Source organism: Aythya fuligula, chromosome 4 (genome assembly GCF_009819795.1).
Source record: "Aythya fuligula isolate bAytFul2 chromosome 4, bAytFul2.pri, whole genome shotgun sequence".
Classification (NCBI taxonomy): Eukaryota; Metazoa; Chordata; class Aves; order Anseriformes; family Anatidae; genus Aythya; species Aythya fuligula.
The window spans coordinates 45,275,605-45,288,636 of NC_045562.1; the positions used below are offsets into that span (position 1 = coordinate 45,275,605).

The 13,032-nt window shown below is 41.4% G+C and overlaps 1 protein-coding gene across 11 annotated transcripts in view; it reads left to right on the forward strand.

Annotated features, from left to right (window-relative positions):
- Window positions 1-13,032, forward strand: part of MAPK10 (mitogen-activated protein kinase 10) — a 114,332-nt gene extending 101,300 nt beyond the window's left edge. For 10 of the 11 annotated variants that reach the window (XM_032187317.1, XM_032187316.1, XM_032187318.1 and 7 more), the window contains 5 exons: window positions 324-506; window positions 2,111-2,235; window positions 11,149-11,212; window positions 11,802-11,879; window positions 12,792-13,032. In XM_032187317.1, the coding sequence (XP_032043208.1) occupies window positions 324-506; window positions 2,111-2,235; window positions 11,149-11,212; window positions 11,802-11,879; window positions 12,792-12,934 (593 nt within the window). In that variant the 3' untranslated portion in view covers window positions 12,935-13,032. Of the gene's footprint in view, window positions 1-323; window positions 507-2,110; window positions 2,236-11,148; window positions 11,213-11,801; window positions 11,880-12,786 lie in introns of all 11 variants that reach the window. The other variant, XM_032187324.1, reaches the window with a different exon arrangement.

Sequence of the window (13,032 nt, forward strand, 5' to 3'; positions counted from 1 at the left end):
GCTCATGTAGCTGGAGCCACATGCAGGCGTGCAGGAGAAGGGGAGCAAGCTGCTGGTGACAGTCTCAAGAGAGCAGGCTGTGTATTTCCCTATGCTTGTTGGTTTGGGATTTGCACAACAACACCTTCACTTAACGTAGACATGGGAGAGAGTTGTGCCCTTTGCAGGCAGTAGGGCTTGGAGGCATAATGATGCGAAAAGGTAGTGGCTGCAAAGGTTTGATGAAGGGAGTGGACGCCTCTGAGGATTCCCAGGGAGTGACTGTGTAGAAAGGCCAGGAGACTGGGGTTTGTGTTTTGTTTTCCTTAATTACTTATGTTCAGATATTGATCAGTGGAACAAAGTTATCGAGCAGCTGGGAACGCCCTGTCCAGAATTCATGAAGAAGCTGCAGCCGACGGTACGGAACTACGTTGAGAACAGACCCAAGTACGCTGGCCTCACCTTCCCCAAACTTTTTCCAGATTCTCTCTTCCCAGCTGACTCAGAACACAACAAACTCAAAGGTATGTCTGATAAAGGACCGCAGTTAACATGTGAACAGCCACAGTGCAAGGAAGGATTTTCCCAATTTTTCCCAGTTTTTCTTCTCTCTAGTAGTATTCCTTCTTAATGCATTCATTTGCGGAGGCAAATGAATTTTTATGTTGAGCTTAGAGGCAGCTTTTGGAAGTGATTTTTGGAGAACCTGGTACTTGGGCAGCCAAGGAAGTCTGCATTGTTGCTGATTAATGTGTCAAGCATAACTGCATGGTGTTTGTTCTTTATGGTACTTCTGTATCGTGAGGAACTGTGGTATTCATTTATTCTCTTGCTAAAGCTTGTAACACAAAGGAAAAGGAGAGCTTTCATCACACCTCAACTCTTGCACAATTCTCTTTTAAACTAGAAAGGCCAGGTGCCTGCCTCGTAGCTCTGCCTTTCCTAGACAACAGAAAGGTATCAGCAACAGCAGCCAAAATGGTCTTGATATAGCTGAGGTTTAATAAGTGTTGTGGGTGGATTTCTTATTTTGAAAAATGCTGTAGTTCAGTTTTGACGTGTAAAGCTGAGCAGTAACTTAATTCTGGTGCGACTAGATACACTGCTCTAGAATATATACACTGACGTGTTTTGTGATGGCCTTAATCATATTTTGAAGCCATGGTTTACTTCAAGGTGACTTCTATCTCCAGCTGGAAAGACTGATTAATGTGTGTTTAGGATAAAAAGGATTTCTCACTGCAGCTCTAGTACACCTACCAGCTTGTGCTGTGTATCTGTTTTGTACCTCTTGAGTACTTTGGGTTGCTTCCTACAGTGACCTGTAATGATCCTCAGTTGCTTGCAGCTGAGATGCCATTCCATTTCCTAGAGTACTCTTCCCGTTAGCAGCTGTTTGGTAGCAAGGCTGCTGTCGCAGCTCAAGGAGCCAAGTGAAGGTCTGAGTGAATGCTTTGGGATGCACAGAATTCCATACTTCTGCTCCAGTAAATTTGAACAAATAAATTTTCATGGATTTGGAACTGCTGAATAGCAACCACAAAGTGCAATATTACCTTTTGGATACAGGAAGCACGTGCCTTTAAGCAAACGGAGCGGTCCTTTTAAGGATATACTGTCAGAACAAGGAACGGTGCCTTACAAGAGTTTTGCTGGTGCATCACTGTGTCATCCCACCTCCTGCTTAAGTAGTTCAGTAAGAAATGTTAACAGTTTCATTTGATAGCAGGATTGTGTGAGATGGGAAACCCAATAACATTTTGCACTTGATACCTGTTTTAAATTCTTCTTTATTTCAAGTTCTCTGTTGTGTGATACATAGTAAACTATTTTGAGCACTGCACTAGTAGCAATAGCAAAGAAAGTTGCTGATTTATTTTTTTTTTAAAACAAGGGGTTTGCTGATGTCTATTAAAATCTCCAATGCTGGCCTGAAGTTGGCACCTTTCTAATGAATGCAGCCTAATGGTGGTTACTGAAGAGCTCTTGCTCTAGCAAGGCAGGGGGCAGAAGTATGTGTAAGCCATCTCTAGAAGCAATCTGATCATTCCATAGTCCAATTCACCTTTCTCTGGTGGCATTGATTTCTTGTACTAATAACCATTTTTGTCTGATTTCATTGTTCTAGCCAGCCAAGCCAGGGACCTTCTATCAAAGATGCTAGTCATTGATCCAGCTAAGCGAATATCAGTAGATGAAGCCTTACAGCATCCATACATTAACGTCTGGTATGACCCAGCAGAAGTGGAGGCGGTAAGTCAGATGTGATTCCTTATTTCAGACTGAAAAATGTAGATGTGATTCGTGCTTTCCTTCTGCTATAGCAGCTTGGTAACAAACATGCTATAAGAAACGATGTCGTGACTGTGGTGGTCTCTGGATTCATGTGAAATTGCATCTGTTGGGACACAATGCATCTGTTTGATAATTAACTGACAATAGATAGAAGAAATAAAAAAGGTTTTAAGTGCGTGAAGCCGTTTTCTGCTCTCTTCTAGTCAAGATGGGAAGAGTATTTTGAAGCAGTAGCTCACCTGTTTTTTCTAGCTATATAACAGTCTGGTAAAGAAAAACAAAAGTTATCTTTCCTTATAAACAGTAAGCATCACTTGTATTTATTTTCAAGGAAGTATGTGCAGAAGAGGAGAATCAAACAAAACAATACAAAATCTTGAAATCTTAGTGGAATATATATTATTAAACTGCGGCAGAGGCTCATGTGATTTCCTGGGCCCCAGTTCAGTGTTTGGTACCACATATACTGAGGGCAAAGAAGTTGAAATTGAATTTTTCTTTCAATCTTGTCATGCTTCATTCACCTCCCTGCTCGCCTTGATCAGGTTGTTGTTAACAGGAATCAGTGCAATCTGTAGACACTTCAGTGGCGTGGTATGAATAGGTATAAATTCCGAGATGGTCCCTAATAGTGTATGGAAACAGCCCGATCTTGCAGCAGGTTTGGAAATGCTGCTTATCACAACAGGCAGGTAAGACCCTGATCCCTGCAAATTTCAGTCATTGGTGTTCAGAGACATGTTCCAATTCAGCGTGTGTTCTTAAAAGAACAGTGACCTTGAAGGAAGAGTAAATGGAAAACACAAGAAAAACACCAAATTTCTGTTGTGTAAGCTTTTTGCAGAGTGTATTGCGTAGGGATGCGTTAGAGGGGATGGCTCTGTTATCTAGAAAGCCTTTCGATTTTGTGCACTTGATTTTTTTTGAAAAGTTCAGTCAGTCTGAGGTTCTAGCATATGATATGCTGATATATGTTACACTCCAACTCCAACATGCCTGTTACACTCCAACATGCCTGTTCCAGTTTAATGATGTCCCTCTTGCAGGCCTCATTCTATTAACAGGTAATTAAGTTGTATTTCCGTGCATTACTTCCATATTAAGGAACTACTCTGATGTGAAAAGAACTCAGATAAGTCTTTTACTTACAGGCACGGTGCTGTCATACCTCCTGATCTTGCCCTTATTCAAACCATTTAGCCCCATTTTTTTCTTATTATCCACGGATAGTTTCAAGATCTACATTCATTACTGGAATTAGTTAACAAATAGTTTATGCTATCATTAATCACTGTGAGGTGAGTCTGCTAGTGTAAGATTTCTGTTCTCAGTGTGTACAAAGCTGTGTGGCATGGCTTGTGTTCCCTGACTGGAAGACTTACAACCAGAGGAACAGTATCTGTGCATGAATAGACATTGTGGTGCTTTCTGTTGCAAACTTTGATAATAATAAAGCCATGTGTGGAGCACAGTAGTCATTCTTTTCTGAATAATGCTGCTTTGCAGAATTTGCTCAACTCTTCTCTGTCTCTTAAAGGTATTCTCATATTTAAATTATCAGGAAATTGGACTATTTTGACCCTTTGCTGTTTCCATTACCTGATAAACCAGTTAATGCATTTTGCGTTTTCTCTCAGTATTGTGTTCTACACTTGTTTTCCATTCCTTTTGCTTATTTCACGTTGAAATTCAGGCATGCTATTTTAAATATGTTGGCCATTTCTGAAGCATTTGTCACGTTATCTTTAAACCAAGATGATCTTTGCTAAAAACATTTACATCATTTACAACATGCTGGGCTTTTGTTTCACTAGACAAATTGCAGTTAGTCAGGATCAAGATCTTTCTTTTGTCCAGCCTGTTTAGTGGATTTTCATGGAAGTAATCATGACTCTTGCTAGGCAGTAATTGCTTGTACTTAAAACAAAACAAACAAACAAACAAAAAAACCATACTGTCCTAGTGCTGATGATTTTGTTTTTTTGTTTGGTGTGTTTGTTTCGTTTTTTACAATTAAGCGAGTCTTCTCTTAAGTCAGTGCCTGCCTTCTGTAACTGGTCTTATCCAAGGTGCACGGGTTTATTTTTCCTGTCTGAAAACAAAGCTTTAGAGACGGAGATTTTAGAAAAGTCTGGTTCTGACTCAAGAAAAGCTCAACATTTCGATTCTCTGTTGCCTGGGTTCTTACCCGAGTTGAGTTGCATCACTCTGGTGTGGTGAAGAGGTGAAGTGGATCAGATCTCCTCTCAGGACAGAGGGATCAAAAAGCTTAATAGGTACTACAGTAATCTCAGTCTTCTCTTCCTTTACACAAGGAAATACATTGTATTGGGAGATATACCTGCCTATTACATTACAAATAATAGTTTTATTGTTTGAGAAGGGAAAAGAAGAGCTGTAAGCTAGATTTTACAATGCATCATCCCATGTTGGAGAGGCACCAGGTACACACTGCGGCTTTTGCTTTGCTTTCTCCTAGGTGGGCCCTGCCTCCAGAGAAGAACTGCAGAGATTTGCATCCATTTAATGGGCTAGGTGCCAGAGGGTAAAATAGGGGCCTTAGCTGTTTCCTGCAAAGAGGACAGGCAAGGAAACGATTGACTGGAGGGAGGACAGGGAGAGAGAATGGAGTAGCCAAGAAGAATATTTTGCCATTTGCTTAGGGAAAGTTTGCAGAGGAGCATCTGCTACCTAAACGAGTTTTCCTTCATTGTTTGCAGCATGAAGCAACCCTGTTCTTTCACAGATTGCTATGCAAGAGCACAGGCCCTGGAAACTGAGAGCAGAGCACCAGTCAAGTGAGCAATGGAGATGCTTTTGCTCACTTGGTTGTGCAGAACCTCTCACAGTGCTGCACTGTGTTGCATCTGCTTGTGTTTACTGCACCCTCTCTTTTGTAGCACTTGATAAGCCCTTCTCCATAGGGTGAGGGCTTTCATCACATGACTGAAGGTCTGGTCTTCATCAAAAGCAGCTAGTTATCTGCTGTGCAAGGTTCATTTGCTTCAGAGGCCTGGCAGAAGAGAGGTATCAGAAAGCATTTTGTGTGATGGGCATTTTGAAGTGGGCTATTGCAGTGTCATGAAGTGTCAGTGTATGTCGGAGTAGACTGCGAAGAGCACTGAAGAGGGTTAAGAGCATTTGGTGTCCAGGTTTCACCTGGAGGTAATGACCCTCTACATCTGCCCAGGTTTATGGCATTTTGAGTGTGTGAGGAACAGATAAAATAGCCCTGTCCAGTTAAAAAGCGGACTAGCGAGAGAGTTACAATCCCTTTTTACACATCTATTAAAAGTTTATGGTCCTTCACAGGCTGTCTGGGGGCAATAAAACTATTGTGTCTCATTCTAATGGGCAAAGACTCTAACAGAAATAGGAAGTGGTAGGAATGCAATACCCTTTTTCCTCCTGACATGTAACAGCATCATACTTTTCTGGTCTGCCTTAAATATCATGTTGTGATTCCCTGATAAGCAGAGGAAGAAACTGTGGTACTTGCTTTTCAATAACAGCATGAGGCTACACAAACAGTGCTGTGACTCCACAGACTTGTTCAAAGAACAAACCATATCCAAAGACCCCAACAGCTCTGAAACAATTGCGTTCATAGTTAGAAACAGGCATTGCGCAGTTATTAAACTTATCTTTGGAGTGGATAAACAGACTTGCAGGAAATTCTCATGTCCAACCTATTAAGCTTGATAGTCAGCTTCTTTTCAGCCCACCCAGCTTGCCACAGAAACTTTGATAAGAAATCACAGCAATAGGTTCTCCCAAGAGTACATCATTGCTCTAAATTTCATTTGAATAGTGTTACTTAGATGATTTCTGACTTACAATTAAAATGTGTCTTAAAATAGTACAAAAACATATCTCTACAGGTAATGTATGTTTATGATTGTGTCAATTCCTTGGATTTTTGGAACTGTTGAAATCTGTTACCAATCTAGCTGTACATAACAATATTTGGACTATTAGCATGAATAAATGAGATATATGATACCTTTTCTCCCTTCAAGTGCTCTATTCTTTTTTTTTTTTTTTTAAGAAAGACATTTCTAACATTCCTCGACTACAAACATAGACTACTTACTGTGTTTATTGTACCTAATCTCAATAGCTCCCTGATGTCTTATTAAATTCTGCTTTCTTGTCTGAAAATGTTGTGCTTGAGACTTTTCATTTATGCAGCTACCTTTTTTGAAGTTGCTATGCATTCTTACACTGCACTGAGATTATCTGCAAGTCCCAAATCTGATACTTTGGTTTCCATATCTCCCCTAATGTTTATACAGTGGTGTCTGTACACATGTCACTGTTTTTATCCCAAAATGTTTACACAGTATGTCAGTAGAATTAATTCCTAGGCATGTGCTTCAAAATAGCTTCAGCGTTGCCAACTGGGCAGCTCTGAAAGTGAACTTGAGAACAGTTGTGCTGCTTGTTCTCTGTGAAGGTGTTGGCTTGAGCAGCTTGGTCTCCAGTCTAACTCTTTCCTTACCACTGGCATTAGAGATGATTTCAAAGGGGGAAGAGAGTTGCTTATCAGTACCAAATCACATTCGTAGGTAATAGAATTGCTTAGGACTTAATCTTTCAAACTTTTCACCTATAAATGATGGAGGAATCACTTCATTTTGCAATCTCTTGAATATCAGCATGATTTCATCTTGGTTCTTACTTGGGAACAATATCACTCCATTCCATGGATCACATCTGGTATTAAAATTTGTTGCAGGTTATTATCTGTTGCTTTCCCTTAGCTGATACCAAAATTCAACTTAGATTTAACTGCATCTGTAGTTATCTGATGGATCCATTAGAAGTGAGATTTCTTAGAAAACTGTGAGAGCAGATGTTAAAAGTGTCCTTTTTAAGCATTTCTGTACATTGGTAAGAGTTTTACAACAGTGGTGTATTTTATGGATTTGCTTTTCACTGTAACGCACACTGCTTTCTTCACTGGATTTATTTTCATAGGACTTGGTTACACTGGGATATGTCTGCATCTAGAACCACCCCTGAGGGAGGGGCTGAGTTGTGAAATATCATTCATTTTACTCTGTACGCCGAGCTGCTGCATCTTACCCTTTATTACTGTGGTGTCATTTCCTACAGTGGTTATGAGAAGAGCTTGGTTGGTGGATCTCAGCCCAAGATCCTCTCCATCCAAAAAAGAAACTGCTGTTTTATCGTTTCAGCATTTGTCTATAAACAATCTGTGTCCAGCTGTTAAATACAACCTGTTCAAAAGTAGTTTCAGGTGCCATAGGTAGTCCAAAATAAAAAGACCGAAACAAATCACCTTTCTCTTACTTACCTGTGAGCTCTGTGACCTTGGCAAAAAAACATTTCAAAGGTTTTTCTTCAGTGTCACCTTTACTATAGGTGATGTTTCAGTGGCAAAATCAAGGTTCGTCAGGCTGTGTAGCTTTTCTGGTATTCTCTTGTTTAGCCCTGTATGTATTCAGATGTATCCGAACTCTTTGGTGATCTGCCACTGGGTCTTTTAGCAATCAGTTGCAGGGTTTGGGTTTTTGCTCAGAGGTCAATGCTGCACATCTGCTGTCTCACAAAAGAAATTTGCAGCTTTGCTTTGTACATGGGTACAGATATTTTCTCTAGTCAGCAACATCTATCCATTTATAGCTGATTAATTATGGAAGCTGAACAGAGCTACTGCAGCAGTCTTTGCTATTGTCAGTGGGAACTAGTGGTTTTAGAAGAAAGATATCTTTTTTCCTTTCTTCCTTTTTTTCTTTTTTTTTCTTCTTTTTATTTTTTTTTTCCTTTTCCAAACCAAATTAAAACATTTTCCAGCTTGCTGGAACATACCTGCAAGCTGTTCTCTTGTCTGCATGCAGCCATGTAACCTCAACTCTTGCTGCGTGGCACCCTTATAGTGCAGCTGACCACTGTTTCCTTGATGCAAACTACAGGCTGAGTGAGATTTCCAAAAGGCTCTGTAGGCTCCAAGCAGCACAGGCAGAGGCATCACTTCTGCTGCCTCCCTACCTGAGCCCAGAGCCAGCCAGCTGTGGGCTCCCCAGGCAGTACTGGGTGAAATGCAGAGCCCTTGATGTTTTCTTCTCTAGCCAAAGAGACTTCAAGCCTCTTCTGACGGCACCCTGGTGTACTTGTTTGCACTGCAAAAATAAATGTATAAATGTTATCAGTAATACAACTGAAGGTGTAGCAAAGCACAAAAGAATGTTTATATTCACCTTTTATGGGGACCTAAGCCTCTGGTGCCTCTGCTCTTTATATATGGCCAGCTCTGTTGTTGCCTTGTCCTCTGCTCCAGACCCTGCAAAGCCAGGAACAGATGCAGAAGCAAGCTTTCTTCCTGCCAAGCTTTCTAAAAATAGCTCATCCTATGGTCTGCACTGTGCTGACACCAGCTCCGCAGAGGCAGGGGTAGCAGGGGAGCTGCTTTATTCATGTGGGAGCTGCTTTATTCATGTGGGAGCTCAGGCCCATTGCCTTCACTTCCTAGCAGTCGTACGCAAACCAGTCCATGTTGCTTTAGTGAAGTAAGAATTCATCAGCCTCAATATATGTCTTGCTTTTTCACCCTGGTGAGAAGCTTTTCCTCCTGGATGTTAGAAAGGTGTTCAGTGAGTCCAGTTATCTCCTGTTTGTGTGACCACTTGAAGAATGTTGCCTTTTTTCCTTTTTTTATAATTTAGAAAAAGACCCATATGTGTATTTCCTGATGTTTTTTTTTTGTTGTTGTTGTTACATTCAGTGAAAGTTAAACACTCTGCAAAAATACGTGAGAAATTGGTATAATTTAGAACTTGAGAACCACTGAAACAGCAAGCAATTAATATGTACAAGAAAAATACCATTCCTTCTTTCTCTTTTGCATCCACATACAGACCGTATTCTTTGTTATTGTTGCAAATTCAATTGCCTACAAATCAATTTGATTTGAGGAGAAAACAGTTTTTAAAAAAAAAAAAAAAAAAAAAAAAGCTAGATGCTGCCACCCACAGGCCTGGTCTTTACTCTGCTTTGTTTCAATGCTAGCCTGATGATACTTTTTCTGAAACATGTACCAACTAGCATGTAATTCTCAGTTGGGAGGATGTATTAGAGTATCTACAGTACCGCAACTGTATCCATGTAGAAAATGAACTGTGATGAGTTCGGTCATTTTGTCAGCCATTTGAGTTAGGCAGGAAAGTAGTTTTTAGGCTAACCTTTATACCAAGTAAAGCCTGGTCAGGTGCCAGTGGAGGATCCAGGTATGACAGCTGCTCTGTCATCTTCACTGCTGTGACAGTGTCTGCATCACAAACATCACCTCTTCCCTCTAATTTTAGAAGCTGGTTAAAAAGAAAATTAAAAAAATATATATATAGGAAAAATTAAGCAGTCAGCCTGAAGGGGATTATTTAGGTTGATGGTAATGCATTAAGCTCAGTGGTTCTTGTTAACATTAATGAGGATTGCAGGAAAACTTCATTCCTCAAGCTCCTGTGGTATTCTCAGCTCAGCGCTGTGCCTCAGAATCAATGAAAATGTCCTGAACGAGTCCTAAAGATTTAGGAAATGAATGAGGAAATTCAGATGGGAAAGCTTTGCTGTTTCAGGGAGAGGGTGCTGGCCTGGCATGTAGCCACGTAACCTCATGAGCTCCCCTCACCTGCGTTCTGCGCAGGCTTTAGAGGTAACACACATATCCTGCATGTGAGAAGCAGAGGCACTTATTTGTGTTGTTATCCCGGTGACACATCTCACAGCTGTGGGTTCTCCTGGCTCACACGTACCAGGCTGCAGTATGAACACCGGCACAGCAGCGGGATGCTCTGAGCAGGTGCAGTTTCTGGCATCCCACAGCATGTGAAATACAGAGTTTGGGTGCTCACCCTCAATCAGTTGCTTTCCTCGTAACTAGCAGTTTGGTAACGAGCGAGATTGTTTTGGGCTCTCTCCCTGGAAAATGCTTTCCTTTCCAGAATGTGTTGATCTAGGAAATAATGACTGAAGCTTTTCTTCCTGACTGTTACCCAATTATACCTGCTTAAGACATAGCTGAAATAAATTACGGGAGACATAAGCCAAGGATTTTGTGGTTGTGTGAGCTGAGACCAGGAATATGCATCTGATCACTCATTGCCTTTGATTCTGTAATTTGTGCATTTGAGAAGTACAGCAGTGAAGGAACCAATCTTGTTATTTCTGGCTAGGGGAGAAATACCCCGTTTTCAATGGAGGGTGTAAGAGAGTGTTGACGCTTGGTAGGGGTTATTTTACCCACAGCCTGTACTGTGGGTAACCTCACTGAAGCTTTAGAGAGGAAGGTACTTGCAGGATATTCCTGTCCAGCTTGGTTGACTTGCTTGGCTTCCATCTGGCAGAGAAGCAGCAGGGCTGTCACTGTGCCTGACAGCGGCTCTGAGGCCTCACCCACCGCTGCTGCCAAAAGCCAAGAGCCAGCAGACAGCTCCTGCAACTCCTCCTTAAATTCCTAGCCCCTGGGGCTTCCGTGCCTTCACCAAGCGTCCTCTGCTTTCCCCCTCTAGGAAATCCAAGGTGCTGGGCTGGCCAAGTGGCTGAGCAGTACACAACCCGTGTGTGCGATTTCTGGGCTCAGTGCAAGCAGAATGATGGCGTTATTGACCATGGTCTTATTGCACTGCGACTATGCCTCTTGTTTAAAAGAGGAAGAGGGAGAAGTATTGCGTTTTCTTCTATATAAAGTGTTGATTTCCAGAACTGTTAACTCCTTTAATATTCAGATATGGTTCATGTGTTCTTGCATGAACGGGATGGATTATAAAGAGGGAGAGGAGGATTTATCTTTACTCCTAGTTATTTGCAATATAAAGAACAATCTGATAAATCGTTTTATTTCTCTTGCAGCCACCTCCCCAGATATATGATAAACAGCTGGATGAAAGGGAACATACAATCGAGGAATGGAAAGGTAATCACGATTTAGGATTATATGGAAAGGGGTATTTCTGTGGCAAATAAGCTATGTCCCAATACCAAGTGCATCTCTAAAGCTAAAATAATTCATATCACAGCAAGAAGTGAAACCAGCAAACTGGTGCTTTCATAATGAGAACATAAGATCTGAATGTCCTGAGAACCACCATTATCTGCACAGGTCAACATGAACTCCGGAGTGCAGATTACAGTGCTACATTGAAATTTAAGTTGATCATCTGCCGAAGAGAGTGCTATGTAGCATGATGATAGATCAGAGGTTTTCTTATACTTGATAATGCTATATTACTCTGCTGCTTCATTTCTGGGCAGTGGAGCATTAAACAATTCATGTGTTATAGCTTAACCTGATTTGTCTCAATTCAGCTCCAAAAAGAGGTGGTCACAGAGGAAGGAATGGAACAGTGAGGTCTTAGGCAAGTAGAGCTGTCAGACTCATGAAGACAACGTAGGGTTGTCTGCACCTATACTGCACCGATAGGAGGGCTGCTGCTTCCTGATCTTGTTGTTCCTGATCACAGGCACTGGTTCCTGTTTGTGACTGTTGCAATTCTGTCTTCCAGAACTCATCTACAAAGAAGTAATGAATTCTGAAGAAAAAACTAAAAATGGCGTAGTAAAAGGACAGCCTTCTCCTTCAGGTACTCAGCCCCATTGAATAACTGTGTGTTGTCTGTACTGACAAAAGGAAAACGGAAGGAACTGAAGCACTTGGCCTACAGCAGCAGTTATGTAGATCAATTTCAGAAGTTGAATTCAGCACTTTTAATGGGTTGAGCTTGATTACCAGAACTGCAGTGTCAACACTCAAAAATAGCTCTGCTTGGTATTTGAGACATAGTTGCTCTAGTAATAATGCCTAATAATATTTATGGGTATGATAAATGTTGAATTGTGTTACTGATAATCTCATACAGGTTCATTTTTCATCTTAGAGATTCAGAGTGATTTGTAAGGTTTAAACATGGTATTTTTGTCATTTTACAAAGGAAGGGTAAAGTGGGATGCCCAAAAATACTGTCACAACTGAAATCCTGGGCTTGGTCTCCTAGGCCTTAACTAAGGAAGAACCCAGCTTTGCCTCCCCCACACTCATTTCTGCACTGTCACTAGATGATTTGATGCCACCCCATTCTACTAAAGTACCTACAAGAGCTAGGCTTTTATCAGAGTGCCTGGAGGCTTTGCTGGCTTGATTTGGTTTGTTACTCCTTTTTTGAATCACGATGATGCCTGTGTGATCCTAGCTGACAACTGATCGCTGGGTGATTTGTAATTCTAAGAAGCCTAGATAAGAAGTGGAGGGTTAAGATATGATATGAGCTACACCTCTTCAAAACAGACTCGAGGGAGAGAATTTCTTGGTAAACTCTTCTTGGGTGTTACCTAATGTCTGAAGTTTGCGTGGTCCATATTCAGCTTAGTGTTGCTTAAGATGGTCTGTGTACTTACATGCCTGTTGCCATGGGGTAAGCGTTCTCTGCTTTTCCTAAACTGCAAGAAGTTGTGGGGTTTCAGGTTTAATCACGTTGGTGTTCGTTTTCGTAGCACAGGTGCAGCAGTGAACAGCAGTGAAAGCCTCCCTCCGTCCTCATCTGTCAATGACATCTCATCCATGTCCACGGATCAAACTCTGGCGTCTGACACGGACAGCAGCCTGGAAGCTTCTGCGGGACCCCTCGGTTGTTGCAGGTGACTAGCCGCCTGCCTGCGAAACCCAGCGTTCTTCAGAGGATGATGTTGTTGAGGAGGAAAAAGTAACACGAGTTAAGAGATGAAGAGAAATAAAAAAAA